Source organism: Rosa chinensis, chromosome 3, assembly GCF_002994745.2.
Source record: "Rosa chinensis cultivar Old Blush chromosome 3, RchiOBHm-V2, whole genome shotgun sequence".
NCBI classification, from domain to species: Eukaryota; Viridiplantae; Streptophyta; class Magnoliopsida; order Rosales; family Rosaceae; genus Rosa; species Rosa chinensis.
The window spans coordinates 5,316,737-5,333,425 of NC_037090.1; the positions used below are offsets into that span (position 1 = coordinate 5,316,737).

Here is a 16,689-nt window from a genome sequence, read left to right on the forward strand (position 1 = left end):
TCCATCAATTTATTCCATTCATCAAGATTTTCCAAGTTGTATAATAATGAAGCTGGTAGTTTATGAATTATGAAGTCTTGTATTCATTCAAAGATGCTACTCTTACTTTATGACAAACTTTGGCAAATTAATTATAGGCAAAAAAAATTTCTTCAGAAAAAAAACTGAACCACTAATCTTAACAGTTAATAAAGGCCAATCTTTATTCTGAATGCCTCCTAATTGGAAAGTTCTTCTCTCCAGCCCATTGAGACCAAATTAAGCAACCTAGGTTCAAAAAGCTTCATGCTTTATTATTTCATAAATTTGTACCCTTTTCATTACTCTAACCAATAAAAACCAATAACGAACCAAGGAAGGTAGAGTAGTAGTGCACTAGTGCACAACTCAAACTGGGATTAGGAAAGAAAAACTACTCCTGCTTAGCCAAAGAGTTTGATTTAACTATATTCCACAAACAGAACCAAAATTCCTTAATCTAGTTAGTTAAAAATTAGTCCCTCTAACTACCTTTCCCCATATTCTCTAGTTATTAAAAAAAGCAGGAGATTTTGGGGTTCCTTCCTCTGTTCCTCTCATTTTTCAAGAAAGCTTTCATTATAAAACTGGGAATGCTAGTAATCTTAGCTAGCAAAGCATCAAATCCTAAATTGCTAGGTGTCCAAAGTGTCCATTAGAAAATAACAAGTATTTAAAAAATCTTTTATTTTATTGGATTGGATGTACTAAATGGTAAATTGCCACCCCACCAAGAACCAAAATTTAAGGACCCCAGTGTTTTCTCCAGTGTGCAAATCATTTAACCCTCAGCTCACTAGAACCTTCTCACCATATAAAAACCCTCATCAACTTCATTCTGAAGCATTCCCACTTCCCACACAAGAAAGCAAGTCTCTTTTCATTTCTTTTGGCAAATGGTGAAGAAGCTGATTAACAAGCCCAAAAGAGAACTCAAAGAGATACTGATCTCTCATCTCTAAGACACAAACATTTGTGTGCGTGCTCTCTCATAACTTCTGTCATATCCTCCAATGGCTTCAACAACTGAACCCAAAGGAGAAATCCAAGAAGTATCTGAAGATGTTTCTACTGAAACTCTCAAATACAAGGTAAAAAACAAAAGCCTATGTTTTAGCTAATTTCAAACCCTCCTCTGTTTTGGTCTTTTTCTAACACCTCTTCGCTGTTTAATTCGCAGACTTGGGTATTGAAGGTCTCCATTCACTGTGGTGCTTGCAGCAAGAAGGTCACCAAAATCTTGAAGAAAATTGATGGTAAACCTTAAATCCTTGACATGCTTACTATTCTTTGATTTTCTGAAGTGGGTGCGTAACTGTTTCTTCCAAGACTGCTATTTTCTGAAGTTCAGTTTTTCACTGTGTACTGGAGAGGTTTCATAGCTTTTAACATCTGGGTTTATTAATTGTGTCGAAAGTTTGCAGCTTTAACTCAAATCGTGTACTCTCTATTTATGGCCGATATGATGGGTTTTGTTCATTTATTAAGTTCTCACTCTTTTTTAGTACGACCATGTGTTCAATTACTGTTTCTCATTGATTTTTTTTTTTTTGTGCGTTTTCAGGGGTTTACATTACAAGGGTCGACTATTTGCAGCAAAAAGTGACGGTCATTGGGAATGTGGAGGCTGAAACTTTGATCAAGACACTGACCAAGAAAACAACGAAACACGTTGAGTTGTTGTGGCCTGACCCGAAAGACAATTCCAAAGACAAGAAACAGAGTAAACCCAAAGGCAATGAGAAACAGAGTGAAATCTCCGAGGAAGCAAAAGCAAACCACGGCGGCGGCGGCGGAGATAAGAAAAAGGGTAAAGAGCCGGTGAAGGATGAAGTTGTTGAAGTGCAAGAGTCTGGTGGGGGTAAGAAGAACTTTGAAGTTGGTAGTTCTAGCAATAGTAAAGGTGTTGAGGAAGGTAATGTTGTTAAACCACATGAGGGTGGCGGCGGTGGTGGGGAAGGAAAATTAAAGGAGGCACAGACTGGCAGCTTGCCCAGCCAGTCACAGCCGGCGGCGGCTGAAAAGCAAAGTGGGGGTGTTGAGAGTGAAGCTGTGGGGGAGAAAAGTGGAGGTGGTGCTGGCAATGGTGGTGGGGGTGGGGGTAAAAAGAAAAAGGGCAAGGGGCAGAACGGGAATCACAATGTCAATGCTGCTGAAGGTGAACTGGTTGTCAACGCACCAAGCACCGGTTCACCACCGGTTCAGCCCGGGCCTCAGCCTCAGCCTCAGCCTCATGGGCCGCCTAATGTTCAGAGCCAAGTGCCCAATGTGCAGAGGCCTATTCCAGTTCCAGCCTCTCATGGCCCGCCACCTCAGCAGCAGGTGTATGAGCACCCGTACTACCCAAGGCAGCAGCAGCAGCAGTATGAGCATCCTTACCCAAGGCAGCAGCACTATGAGCACCCTTACCCAATGCAGCAGCAACAGCACTTTACTCCTGTGCATGCGATGAACTACAATGCAGCACACCCCAGCATTAGCTACGGTGCGGCTGGCTATGCTCCACAACCTGTTTATTCTCAGTCGCACACTTATGCAAATTGGAGTTTGGGGAATGAGGTTGATCCACCAGCCTATGATTTGGACAACCTTCCGCCTGCGCCGCCGTTCCATCCTCCACAGGCCTATCCACCACATCCTTACAACTCATCTGATTCCGATACCTATGCATTCTTCAGTGATGAAAATCCAAATGGGTGCGGTATCATGTGAGGTCTTGGCGGTGCAATGGGGGCGTAAGGGACGTGGTGTCTGGAGGGAAGCTTACATTGCTCGTGTAAGTGATCAAGTGCGTGGGGGATTGTCTGTGTTGTGGTATCGAGTACTGTGGATATGGTAAGATGATGATGTTTAATCTAGGGGGAGGGGAAGAATAAACTTGGGGTTTTAGGGGGTTAACTTTATCTAGTGCTTTTTAGCATGTAGCTCTGAGGACTAATGTATGCTTTTAGTTTTAGTTGGTTACCCAATTGTAACTAATGCCTTGTCTGATGGGTTGAACTATTAATTGGATTTGGCATTGGGTTGTTATGACATTCTGACTCGTGAGATGAATCTTCAAGGGTCTTAAGCTTGAGTAAAAAGTAGGTTTACGAGCACTATTAGCCTAGTGTCTTAATATCAATGTTGTAAAGCAAAAGAATTTGACCCCATGATGCACTTTCTCTTGGTTGTGATTATCTTGCAAATTGCTTGGTTTGTTATAGGACCACCGCAATCTTTCAAGCTTCAAATTGCTATCTGATGTGTAAAGATAATAATGGTAAAGTGTGAAGATTAATTAAACTTGATTATCTTAGAGGTGTGCTTAAAGTTTCTAAAGGAAGATTACATTAAATTGTGAACTGGAAAGAACAATTTACATTGTGCAAGGCCTTAAATTGTCTGTCTTTTTTCTGGATTTAGAAACCCATTTCAGACTCCACTAAAGCAATGGAAGTCTTGACCTTTGGATTTGATGGTTTTTCTTTCTATTATGTGCTTCACTGCACAGTTCTTTCTTCTGTGTATGATTGCTGCAATTGCTACTTATTTGTGAAAGTTCAGATCCACCAAATAGCAGAGCTCCTTTCTCCTTATAAGCCTAAATAAGCATTAAAGAAATAAATCTTCAAGAAAAAGTTTTACTTTAATTAGAAACATCTCTTACTTCCATTAACCTTTGGAGTTTGTGATACACTGTCTTCTTGCTTTTACTCTGATTTAATTTTTCACTTCTTTTAATCTTGGCTACTGCTTTAGAACTAAAAGCAAATTTGTACAGTAGTAGGTAGGCCTTTCTTTAATCCTTTCTTTTGAGACCATCTTATTAGGCATAGAACCCTACAAAAAACTCATGCTTATCAGATTATGATATGCACAAAACCCAGGAGATAAGCTTTGATTGTTGATTAGTTTCTATTTGACTTCACATTAGTCTGTTTTTGGCAAGTGGTTTATGGTTATAAAGAGTATTATCTCACTCATCTGTTTTAAAGAAGCAGCTAGTGACACTTGGCCAGACTCCATCTTAATACTGGAGTCATAATTCTTTATGTCTAAGTGGGTTTTTTGCGATTATATCAGTAACAATCTGTGGAGGAACCAGCAATTTGATGGGTCCTAAACAAAATATTCCCCTTTGTCATATCTTGAAGAGAAATTGTGGACTCATAATTTCAATGACAAAACACTGCTCAGCTTGGATGTCTTTCAATCCATGGAGAAAGCTCTCTTTTTGGGTATTTTATTCTCTCGCCCACTAGAATTTTCATTTGACATTCCAAGCTTGAGAACGTCATTGAGTTATTCTTATTCGTTTTTTTTTTTTTTTTTTTTTGACTGATAAGGGATTAGACGATATTAGTTCCTCGGAGGTAGACGATGTAGGAAACAAGTCCCACCCTAAGTTATTCTTATTCTTACTTGAACAGAAATGTGGTTTCCCAAGGATAACTAATCTTTTACCCTCCTTATCCCCAACAAACGGAAAAGAGTAGCAATTGAGTCATAGCATCCGTCTCAGAAAAGCTTTGATGCGTTTTGCTATATTTAAGTTGCGATGAAATATATATATTATGTATGTTGGATCGTTGGAATAAGCCAATGACATGAATGAAACAGTTCATGAAAGAATCTTAGAATCCAAAAATCAGCACAGTTAGGTCCTAGAGTTAGATGCCTCGTATTACTGTTGAGTCATTTCACAATACGATGGTGGTTGCAGGGCTTAAATGCTTCTGATTCTTCACATGATTTCTGTTTTCTTTCCAGCACATTTGCCAAACCATATTGAAGAAATTAGGCATGCACTACAACCCAAGTAGTCTAGCTTCTTTTGTTCTATTCAAAAAATAGATTTCAACTTCTTTGTTCGTGAAGGAGCTGGCTGAGTTTACCCAATAACCAAGCTGACAATGACAAGTCTCACACAACACACCTTACCATTTTCATTGTTACATAGTGATCTGATTTTGCAGCTCATATGAAAGATGAGTTTCTTATTGCCATTCATGTGGGGGTTGCCTCAATAATTGAAAAAATACAGTTGTCTTGGTGTGTCTGTTTTCATTCAGAGTGGAATTTGATCAATAATATCAAGCAACACAAATACAGAGATGCATGGAGCACCTGAATGATCTGGGAATGCAACATTGTATAATCAGGAGCTAGTGAGCTACTTAATTAGCTTCTGCGTTTTAGGAAAGACATGCATACATCGGATACATCTACCTAGAAGAAAATTTTACTAAAAGAAGGGATGTGACCCTCCAATAGGGTACTCACGTCCCTTAAGATTTGCATTCTGTGGATTTGAGCCCCATGCTGGTTAGAAGAGTAGTTGAAGAAGGGTGTATGATGACATTTGAGATTTGACAAAACACCTTTGCCTTTTTTCTTCTTTTTACTAAACAAAATCTTTCTGAGCTTTAACCTAAGATACTGTTTCAATATAAGTCTGAGCACAAAATGAATCAAATAATAGATTCAAACTCTAGCCAGCTTCTGGTTTTTAGCAAAGTTTTTATAATCACAAGCATAAACATAATTTAAGCATCAGAAGCAGAAAACATGATTTATTGCTTGAGGTGGTGATATAATTATGTAGATAATGAGGTCAATCATCACTAACACAATGATGCAAGCACCTGAATGATCTGGGATTTCATTACCACTTGCTATTAAGCTAAGAGCCACTTAGCTTTTGGTTATGTCTCTCATATAGGGAACTATGTCCCATGAAATTTGCATGATATGGATTTGAGCCACACAAGCTCAGTTGGTTAAAGACTTAAAAAAAGTGAGAGTAGTTTAAAAGGGTGTGCCATGACATTTGATCAATTCCTTTTTCTGTTTTTGCCCTCCTTTTCCCTAAAACTCAATCTGTTCAATTTATCAAGCACACCAGAAACATCATGAAAAGTTGAACCCACATTACAACCTCAAATACTGGTTCATTGATAGCCAAAGCACATTATTACTGCAAGATTAAAATCATTATGCCTGCCACTGAATCCAATAACAGGTTCAAACTCTAGCAGTCTAGCCAACTTTTGTTAATTAGGAATTCAACGAAGTTTTGATAAAGAACTTCTACGTGCTCTGGATTTTCAATCCTTGAAACTACTTTTTTACCGAATTTGGCTATTGAAAATCTTAGAATATCATATGCTCCGAAGTCCAAAGTATAGTAGAACTTTCGAAAACTCATGCCACAGTTCATCAACTAAAGATTAAAATAGAGCCTCCGAAAGCATAGGGTACTGGTTTCTGTTCTGAAAGCATGATTTTCAAGAGCAGGGTCAACATCACGACTTTAAAACATGGTTGAAACTTGAACCACAAATTTCATGATGGAGAGCACAAATTGGTCCAAAGCATTTAGATCCTTTGTTGTTTCTTTTGGGTGTAACAGAAGACCAGAGGCTAAAACAAGACACCAAGACAAAACTGAATAGTGAAGGTTTGCGCCAAGAAAACTAGGACGACAATCGTATAGTACGTAGAGGACTGTGGAGATCTGAGAAAAGGTACACGAGGGAAGCAAGGGTGTAAGACTGTAATGATCGATGTACCGAACTTGATCACAAGGGTAAGGTCAGATTGATCTTGTCAAATCGAAGTTAAAGGCAGCAAAGTACTGGGTAAAGTGGCTGGCTCATGCCTAATGGGTTAGGTTTTCAAAACCCATCATGCAAATCAGTAATCACAGGTAAAAATGATCACTCGATGAAATATTTTTGGGGTGATTTACTACACCAAACTTCTCTTAATTACCTTCATTATTAAACTTACAATTCATGATAATAAAATATAACATTGTCACAATTATCGATGTATTATTTATACCTACTTATTTCTTGTAAGGACGGAAATTGTTGGTCACATTTAAAACATCCTTAACATTTCATCGATCAAATGACTAGAAAGACAAAATCTGAGAAAAAACAATACAAACTTTTGACATCCTTCATTATTAAACTTATAATTTCATGATAACAAAATATAACATTGTCTCAATTATCGATGTATCATTTATACCTAACTTTTTTCTTGTAAGGACGGAAATTGTTAGTCACATTTAAAACCTCCTTAACTATTTGATAGAGTAAAGACTAGTACGTACGACAATGGAAATTATTCTATGCACCGACGGTGCAAGTGAACCAACCCTTATAAAATAATTTCAACCCTTGATATTTATTATCAATTTTATTTTTAATAAACAAAAAGTGTATTTAATGCAATCTGACCATTCATTTATGTTGGTGCAAGTGCACGGCGGTGTTCTGAATAATCTCTTGTACGACAAAATCTGGAAAAAAAAAATGCAAACTTTTGACATCCAGAAAGCAAGAGAGATGATATATAATCAAATACATATTTCATCATGGAAATTATTCTATGCACCGACGGTGTAAGTGACCAAACCTTTATAAAATAATCTCAACCCTTGATATTTATTAGCAACTTTATTTTTAATGAACAAAAAGTGTATTTAATGCAATCTAACCATTTATTTATGTTGGTGCAAGTGCACGGCGGTGCTCTAAATAATCTCTCATTTCATCATCCTCACTACCTAAAACAAATTTGTTTGCAAGGATGATGGCACTAGGCTCTTTTCCTATACTAATCCCATCAAAATACCCACATCAGAGAAAAAAAATTACATTTCGATACTTCAAAGATGAGATTTGAATTTTCTTAACAATAAGGTGTAACGCGGAAAAATCGAACTTTAAAAAGTGCAATTGTAATGAAATCCTATTTCCCTATTTTAAATGAGAGAAACGAAGCCCAAGGTCCGAGCCCAGTTCTCTTGGATGAGGACCCAAGACCCGAATCACTTTTTTTAATTATCCAATTATGAATTATTTTTGGTAGAACGAAGCCTATTTTCGTTACCAATTTCCCATTTCATATTCTCGCGCCCTTCTTCTTCCTCTTCGTCTCTGAGACGAAGATGGAGATCAGTATGAGCGGCAACGCCCTGAAGACCTTCGCTCGCTCCATCACGTGCCTCGCACGTGTCGGCAACGAGCTCGCCATCCAAGCTTCCTCTTCTCAGGTTCCGCAAAACCTTTTCCCCCCTTTCACTTTCTCTCGCTTTTCTTTTAGACCATCTCTCCATTTGCACTCTCTTTAGCTTATATAGTTCATCGAATATATATTTTTTTGGTACAGAGTTCATCGATTTTGTTTTACTCCTTCAATTTTTCACCAACGAAATTGCAAGTTAATCATCAATTTTAAGCTTCATTTCGGATTATATTTATATTTTGAGAATGATAGGTAATTTTTTTTAGAGTAATATTTGTCTCGGCGTGTAATTAGATCAATTTTCATTTTTCAAGATTGAAGCTCATTCAGTGGAGACAGTAATTTTTCTGAATTAAAATTAGTATCTGCTTCTTTCTGGTAATAAATAGTTAGGGTTTTGCTTGTGCATTTTTTAGGGCAGGGCCTGAATTAAGAGATAGCTGTATCAGAAAAATGTGTGTGTATATTTGTTTAATTTCTTTTGGGTGTTAAATGAATTGGTTGGCAATAAATTGAACAAGGATCACAAGAATAGGGAATAACTCTTTGAAGATTGGATTCGTTGTCGCTTTTGGTTTTTGATGTGCTTCCTTTAGTTGGGGGTGCTCTTTGTGTTCTCCGGTTTCAGGGATAAGAACTCTTAAAGTTCTTGGTAACTAGTTGAATGGCTACTATGTAGTTTGTTACTGTGCATATTGATGTTTGCCAAGGATTTTATTGCTTTCTATGCAGCTGGCTTTTCACACGCTCAATGCATCAAGGTCTGCCTATCAATCGATTACATTTAAGCCTGACTTCTTTGATGTCTACAATGTTGCTGTTGACCTTGTGCAATGTAGTGTGCTTTTGAAGGTAATGTGTTATTTTTAGCTGAACTTCAGTGTTTAACAAAGCTTCTGTACCATGGCGTGGTTACTGACTTAGTCTGTGCAGGCTGTTTGTGCTGTTCTCAGGACGCCTATAGGAAGCATAGATCATTTGAGCGTGAATTTGCCTGATCCCGATGCATCAAAAGTGCAATGGACTTTAGAATGCTACAGTGGTAGGTTACATTTTGCCGATCATATGTGTTGTTTATTCAACTGCTTATATTAATCTGCAACACTGGGATATGCAAACTCATTTGGGGTCAGATAACTTGTTATTCTATGTTATAAAGTTTCATCAGCTTTCAGGATTACTCTGTATATTGTGTGATAAAGTCATTGCTATCTCCAATCAAGAGGAGGCCTCGGGAACTGTTATTTATATGGAATCCCTTGGATTTTCTTATTTATAGGGGGTTATTGATGTCATAATAGAGAACTACATGGTGCATACATAATCTTCTTCTATTATTGTTTGATCCTCAGATTCTGAACTTCATATGAACATTTTGCAGGTATGAGGAAATCCTATTGGATTATTTGCAATGTTGAACCCGACATACAACTTTTGGCACTTGATAGGACAAAATTCCCTAGCAGCCTAGTAGTACGACCTCGAGATCTCAACAGATTGCTTGCTAATTTTCAATCATCTCTTCAAGAGATCACTATTTTCGCAACAGAGCCTACTTCCTTACCTTCTGATGCAGCAAGTGAAATTGGAGGAAAAGCTGTTGAACTTAGAAGTTACATTGACCCAACCAAAGGTAATCAACATTTGATTCTCATTTCTGAATTTTATCACACACAGAATGCTGACGCTTCAGTTTTCTGATAGCAGATAATGACTCATTACTGCATACTCAATTATGGATAGACCCTACAGAAGAGTTTGTGCAGTATACCCACACGGGAGACCCTGTAGATGTGACATTTGCCATGAAGGAGTTGAAGGTTAGTGGTTAACTGAGGAAACATAAAGTTAGAGTTGGATTGAATTTTTTGATTACGAAAATATGGATTAATTTTTAATTATACTCATTCAAGAGGAGTTCATCTACAAAATGAACACTCTAGCAGGAAGGTCAAGGCTGAACATCAGGATTCAGTGAGACCATATAACTGTAAATGATTCATCTACAACTCAAAGAAAATCACATATCCCAACACCATTACTATGTTTAATCCACAGAACCATAACAACATGATGAAAACTATCAGCAAGACCTTCTTACTGAGCATCCTACAAAGTTTGTCATATCCTTACATGGGGACATCTTGACATTTTGTGGAAATATAGTTCTTCAAAATATTATTCAGTTTTTCTATTTGGAGTAGTAAATGCAGTCCTTGGGACATCCTTTTTAAAGTTATCACTTTGAGATAAATCACTGTCTTAATTAATCAGCCTTTTCTTTGAGATAGTGATGATATCAAGCTTATTACTTTCATTAGTTGTTACGAGCCAATGGATTTTGTTAATTGATGCTTTTGAGTAAACTGTAAAAAGTTCGTAGACCATTTGTTTCCTTGGTGCTCTATTTTTTTATTAATTTTTTTTCTTTTATTTCAGGCATTTCTTTCGTTCTGTGAAGGCTGTGAAGTCGAAATTCACTTGTACTTTGAGAAGTCTGGAGAGTAAGATATTTGTAGTTTCTTTCTATTTAAATTATCCTCCATTTGCAATATTTTCTTATTTATCCAATGGTGAGTTTCTAGCTTCGAGTTAATATGTATGTCATTAGCTGACCGTGGTCAATATTAGCCTCAAATTAGAGTACTACTCAAGCCTAACCTGCTGTTGTAGTGGTCAACATCCACATCCAAATTGCAGAGTCCCTGTGCATCCTTTTGATGTGGATATATTGAGGAAGGTGGTCATTTGATTGACTCCCTCAATACTTTGGGTTAACCATGCCATATATCTATGCTGGTTTTCGTATTCCATTTCTCATTTTTGTTCTGGGACTTCTATTTGACATTATTGTGAGTGGTCCACAGGGAGATATTACATATCTTAGGATCAGTTTAATTAGTTGTCTTGTCAGTATGTTTGACTGTGTAGAGGAACATACTGTGATTAGTGATTACTAGTTTCATAATCCATCTGTCTTAGACTAGTATGATGTACACCAAATGGTAACTTAAAATTGGTTAATCATGTATCGGGGAAAGCAGGCCTATTCTGATGGCACCGAGATTTGGTCTTGATGATACGTCCACTTCAAATTTTGATGCTACACTGGTGCTTGCAACCATGCTAGCGTCACAGCAAGGAGCTGCTGAAGTGCACATTCAGGATGAGAATGGGATGGGGTCAGAAGCACAGCATCAAAGATTCCGAACAAATGTCCCTGAGCATTCATCTGATCAGACAAGAATGTGGTCTGATCTTACAGGTAACCAGTTTCCGATGTTTTGATAGTGACAACAAGTTGCGCTTCCATTGTCTTAAATCTCTTACCTGTGCAGGAAGTGGTGCAAAAAATGGTAGTGGTGCGGAAGTAGGACAGGTTCAAGGGGAAAGAGATTTGAATGCCAGTGCTCAGAGAGATATTCAGAGGTTTAACACAGTGCATATATCAAAGGCTGCATCTGCTAGGGGAAATGAGCCTGTTGGTCTTAATATGTATCCTTAATCTGACTTTTCGCTTCAGTTTGCTTTTAGTTGCTTTCATTATGACTTCTGGAAGTCTTTCTTTTTCTTTTGGTCTGAATCTGTCTCTCTTACATGATGATTTCTGGAGGTGTCTTAGTCTGTTTGCATCTTAGTTCCTAAATGTTTTTATTATCACGAAAATCCAAACGGTGTTTTTATCAGTCTCTTCAGCAAAATAAATACTAGCTCATCACACCACCCTAGCTCCCAAATTGTTGTTTAGATATTTGGGGTGAAGGTAGCTCATGATGTGCTTTTTCATTTTTGGCGTATTCCCTTGACTTGTTGTGCTAGCTTCGACCCTGTTGAAAAGAATCATATGGAAGAGCCTCAAGGTTAGTGAGGGCTAGTTATGTTTGTCTTGCTGATTTTTCACACCCTAGTAAAAGTTACTTAAGCTTATGCATTTTGTTGCTAGCAGATAGGTCAACAATCGTTGGTAATGGCTTTTCACAACGTCATCCGAGCAACTGGGTAGGTGCAGATGAAGATGATAACGATGAGGATGGCGAGGAGGATGAAATGTGCATTCAGTCAACGCCACCATACTACGAAGAACACTAGGATGCTTTGGGTGAGTTTGTTCCCTTTCTTATTTTGTTGGTCAATCTTAATTCCTCCAATACCAGAATGCTTTGCTCTGCTTGAAATAGAATCCGAGTCCCCTTCACCTTTTAGTGTGGTTTTAAATCATTGCAGCTACTTAGTTAGGACCCTTTCTCATGTTCATGTTGTTGATTCTGAAATCTGGAAAATGTGCAGGTGGGACCCATTAGTCCCTTGTTGATGCGTGCTCTCTCGTCAATTTGTCAGTAAGATCTCTACATGATCTTTTAAGAATTTGATTAGAGTGCGGACGTGATATAGCCGAACAATATTTACATCTTAAGCGTATCACAGATCTTTGTATTATATATGTCACTGTGTTTTCGTTGTAAATCAGTAGTAGGCATGAAACTTCAGACTTCTTATGGTTTAAATAATCATTGAACATCAGTCTAAAATCATTAAGAAATTATGAAGGGAGAAGATTCAGGAGGAGGAAAGAGAGAGATTTTTATAGATATATTTTACGCAATAATTTCTTTCAAAAGCATAATAAAATAGTTTCCATTTGGAAAAAGAAATAATATTTCGTCCAAAAAAAAGAAATGATATTTAGTTGGGAAAGCTCGTTAGGCTCCAGCTGGCTAAAGGAGAAGTGGGTTTTGGAACGCGCAAACACCGCCCCTAGCGATCTGTGGCGGGCCACCATTCTTTTCTAAACGGCCACGGCACGTAGCCGCTCCCTTGTCCAGTTGTCCTGGTCTCCTGGGCTAATACTAACGCCGTTTATTTGACGTCTAAGACGTTTTTGCGACGTAGTCGAGTGTGATAAAGAACGCGGTTACGCGGGTGTTGGAAACAATGATACAAAAGCTATAAAGCAAAATCAAATTTAAATGCTCCAATTCCCTTCAATTAATATAGAAGAAGACTTGCATTCTAGTTATTGAGTTCCAATTTATTATTATATTCAAAATTAGAGGGCTCGAGGTGCAGACCTACTTTGTTACTGTTTTATTTTGAGGGACTCAAACTCAAAATTTGTTTTAGCTCAAACCATTTTGAGTTCGAGCAACATAGTCAAATAGTTCTATCCTTAGATCAACATTATTCTTATGAAACAAAATTTTTAACCACAAAATTTTTAAGTGAGCTACACATTAAACAAAATTTATTCCGATATTTCTACGCAACTCGATTTTCTTTCCTTCCTTCTACTTTTAGTGTTTTTTTTTAATAATTTTTTTTTTTTAGAAGATTATAATTTTCTGTTGATAGAAGGATCTGACTGAACTTGAAATCTGCTTATTGTATGGGCATCAGTGTATGGATATTGTAATTTAGTATTATCTATAATGAACAAAGAAACAAAAAACAGAGTAAAAGGCCCGACGGTTATGTTGAAAAACAAATGCAAACGGCACACCATAAATAACGATCACGCCAAATGGGATGGAGATTGAAGTCCATTTGTTTATTCCTCACTATTTATTTTCTGAGGGTGGTGAATTGTTTAATTGACTATATGGAGATTAGAGAAATACAGGTAGGTTGATGATGATGATGATGATGATGATGATGGTAGAGGAAGGAGAAAACGTGTTTCGGTTAACGATTCTTGGAGGGACTTTGCCCACTAGGGAATCGGAATGGGAATTGGATAGCAATAGGTGTAAACCCTAGCTTAGATGCCCGTCTTTCTTCTTACCTTTTTACTATTTTAGTCTCTGAATTCTCAGTTTGTTCTCTAAACTAGAGGCCTAGAGGGAGGGGACAGCAGTCAACTATTCACATTTGATTCCTGGGAGTAGGTCGGACTAGGAACATGCCCATGGTTGTATGTCTTATTACTGTGTTGCCATTGCCACCAGTTGGATTCGGTGGCTTTTCAAATTCTTCAACTACTATTCTTAAAAAAAAAAAAAAATTTCTTCAACTACAAATATATCCACCAAATATCCTACTACAATTCCCTAATTTTTATTTTTTCGAAAATAATTTCCCCAAAACTTGAATGTATGTGTATAGATATATAATGTATTTATCAAAATTAAAATATTTGGATTTGATGGCAAAATGAGAGAAATAATGTCTAGTAAAAGAAAAATGTCATTGCGTCAACATGTTAAACTTCTTTTCTTTTTTCCTTTTTAAAAATATATATAGCTATTATGTTTACTTGTCCAACCATCATGGTTTCCATTTTTGCAAACTACTTTTAAATTGTATTGAGCATGATTTACTTAAAGTTGATAATATGATCAATGTAATCTTCTTAATGCATTGAAAAATAATATTATAATGCAACTATTATTATCATTACAGGCTTATAGCAAATAATGAAGTCTCTTCTTTCACCCGTCAGCGTTGAAATTAAATTGCAATCCTTAGGGCTTGTCCGGTAACGTTTTTAAAAATGATTTTTCAAAAACAGATTTTGAAAATAAAAACGAGAAAACAAGATTGGATTTTTGAGATCCGAAAATGTGTCCGATAGCTTATTCTGAAAACAATTTTCAAAAACGAGAGAAGATTGCGACTAGAGATGAGAGAGAGACCTGAGAAGAAGATAGCGACGTGAGAATATGGAAGAAGAGAGAATATACTTTTTTTTCTTTGTTTTGGAAAATATATCTCCGTGTTTTCTAAAATATGAGAATGAAAAAGTGAAAACGTCTATTTGTCGTTTTCCTGTTTTACGAGTAAAATAAAAAATTATTTTCAAAAATTATTTTCTGCATTTTTGAAAACAGACCAACGAACGCATTTTCAAGCAATTTTCATTTTATAAAATGAAAAAGATGACTTGAAAACGTTACCGAACGCCACCTTAGTATTTCTCAGTTAGCCATTACTTTTCATAGTGATTAGCGCGTGTTCAAAATTACTTATTAAAAAAAAACACTCTAAAAATGCAAAAAAAAAAAAAAACAGTTTGAAAGCATAAATGGCCCAATCGTAATAAAAGCTAAACCCAACGTCATTTGCCCAGGTCGCTTATAATAAGTCCTCGGCGGCAGGCTCTCGCTCTTATTAGTTTTTGTCTAGTTGGCTCTCTCTCTCTCTCTCGCTCACTGTTGAAGAAGAAGAAGAGACGCAACACAACATTAACAAAAGTTCAAAACCAGAAGATCAACAACACAGTGAAACAAACACAGAGAAGAACCTCAAGCAACCCAAAGCATTCAACATCAACAGACGCAGCAAACAAAAGCAATGGCCAAGTTACTATACGCTGTAGCCATCCTCCTGATCTGGGCCACAATCTCTCTCATGGTTTCATCATCCACTGTTGAAGCAAGTGGAGACCTTCCGTGGATACCCACCACCGCCACCGGCTTAGTCTCCGGGAACGATGAGTTCGACCTTGACTCGGAGATCAACCGGCGCATCTTAGCCACCAGCGGCTACATCAGCTACGGTGCACTGCAGAGGAACACTGTCCCCTGCTCCAGGCGCGGCGCCTCCTACTACAATTGCCAGCCTGGGGCTCAGGCCAACCCCTATAGCCGCGGCTGCAGCGCCATCACAAGGTGCAGGAGTTAATCTTTTTGGGTCATTTTGGAAGTGGGGTTTGATTGTTATAGAGAAAGAGGGTTTGGTTGTGGATGATGTGTCATTGTTGTTATTATTGATGGAATATATTGATGTTTATGATCAAAATCATATTTGAATATGATCTCTGTAAAAGATTCATTTTATTGCTTAATTCTTTTCTTCAATCTTTTTCTGGGCTTTATTTTCACTGAATCTCAAGATCTGTGGTCTTCATAGTTTTGTGTATGGTTAATGTTGCTTATCTAATCACAGTTTACTCCAATGTGGATTAAATTGTTCATGAAAGTTGGAAATTTTTTGGGGACTTGTGATTGCTGGGATTTGTTACTTACAGATAATCCCTCTGTACAATTTGAATGGTGGCTTTCTTCTCCTTTGTTTTTAGAGAAGAAAAAGGTAACCCCTAGCGAATAGTTAGGAATATGAGGGTAGAGTGGTAGACTAAGACATAAAGGAAGCTAACAAGAGAAAAAAGGTGCATTCTTGAGTTGTAATGAACTAATGACAGTAAAGATGTAATTTTGAATGGGGAAAGGTTGAATGTGAAGATGAATTTAATCAAATGTTGGAAGGGAATTGAGGATTTTCGCTTTCCCTGTTTGCTTTTAGCATTTGGCAAGGTGTCATTGGATTCAAAATTGTAGGTCTGTACTATGAATATCTTCGATATTATTCCATAGTGGATTTCCTTTTTCTTTCTAGCAGATTTTAAGGTCCATCAAAATTAAAGTTCTTGCTTTAAAGTGGGGTGGAAGAAAGTGATGTACATGCAAAAGAAGGATATTGAGTTTATTTCTTACCTTTTGCCAAAAAAAAAAAAAAACAGTGAAAGAGATGGGTATAATTCAAAATTCAGTAGGGATCGGGACAGCTTAACTTACTTCTGCTCTCATTTTTTTTTCCCCAAAATTTCAATGAAGCTTATACCTACACTGCCAGAGTTACATGGGCATGGTTTTAGGAATGGGATAAAGCATGGAGAAGTTGCTCCTCTGTTGCTTGATGTATTGTAGATATGTT

General features: G+C 37.2%; 3 protein-coding genes across 3 annotated transcripts; all 3 read left to right on the forward strand.

Annotated features, from left to right (window-relative positions):
• Positions 1-826: 826 nt before the first annotated feature.
• LOC112191863 (heavy metal-associated isoprenylated plant protein 36) lies at positions 827-3,170 on the forward strand. Its single transcript, XM_024331333.2, has 3 exons — positions 827-1,109; positions 1,199-1,274; positions 1,583-3,170. The coding sequence occupies exons 1-3, from the start codon at positions 1,032-1,034 to the stop codon at positions 2,728-2,730; spliced, it is 1,302 nt and encodes a 433-aa protein (XP_024187101.1). The 5' UTR covers positions 827-1,031; the 3' UTR covers positions 2,731-3,170.
• Positions 3,171-7,884: 4,714 nt separating this feature from the next.
• On the forward strand, positions 7,885-12,572 carry LOC112193110 (cell cycle checkpoint control protein RAD9A). Its single transcript, XM_024333145.2, has 11 exons — positions 7,885-8,068; positions 8,773-8,892; positions 8,974-9,082; positions 9,422-9,673; positions 9,748-9,860; positions 10,480-10,544; positions 11,085-11,305; positions 11,379-11,535; positions 11,860-11,900; positions 11,987-12,139; positions 12,328-12,572. Exons 1-10 carry the CDS (start codon positions 7,964-7,966, stop codon positions 12,127-12,129), a joined length of 1,326 nt encoding a protein of 441 aa, XP_024188913.1. The 5' UTR covers positions 7,885-7,963; the 3' UTR covers positions 12,130-12,139; positions 12,328-12,572.
• Positions 12,573-15,134: 2,562 nt separating this feature from the next.
• On the forward strand, positions 15,135-15,836 carry LOC112193190 (protein RALF-like 33). The gene has a single exon (XM_024333262.2). The coding sequence runs from the start codon at positions 15,328-15,330 to the stop codon at positions 15,655-15,657; it is 330 nt and encodes a 109-aa protein (XP_024189030.1). The 5' UTR covers positions 15,135-15,327; the 3' UTR covers positions 15,658-15,836.
• The last annotated feature ends 853 nt before the right edge of the window (positions 15,837-16,689 follow it).

Coding starts and splice junctions, on each gene's coding strand:
- LOC112191863 (XM_024331333.2), top strand. CDS start 1,032: ATGGCTTCAACAACTGAACCCAAAGGAGAAATCCAAGAAGTATCTGAA. Junction 1,110..1,198: donor CTGAAACTCTCAAATACAAG/GTAAAAAACAAA, acceptor TTTAATTCGCAG/ACTTGGGTATTGAAGGTCTC. Junction 1,275..1,582: donor AATCTTGAAGAAAATTGATG/GTAAACCTTAAA, acceptor GTGCGTTTTCAG/GGGTTTACATTACAAGGGTC.
- LOC112193110 (XM_024333145.2), top strand. CDS start 7,964: ATGGAGATCAGTATGAGCGGCAACGCCCTGAAGACCTTCGCTCGCTCC. Junction 9,083..9,421: donor GACTTTAGAATGCTACAGTG/GTAGGTTACATT, acceptor AACATTTTGCAG/GTATGAGGAAATCCTATTGG. Junction 11,901..11,986: donor TCATATGGAAGAGCCTCAAG/GTTAGTGAGGGC, acceptor TGTTGCTAGCAG/ATAGGTCAACAATCGTTGGT.
- LOC112193190 (XM_024333262.2), top strand. CDS start 15,328: ATGGCCAAGTTACTATACGCTGTAGCCATCCTCCTGATCTGGGCCACA.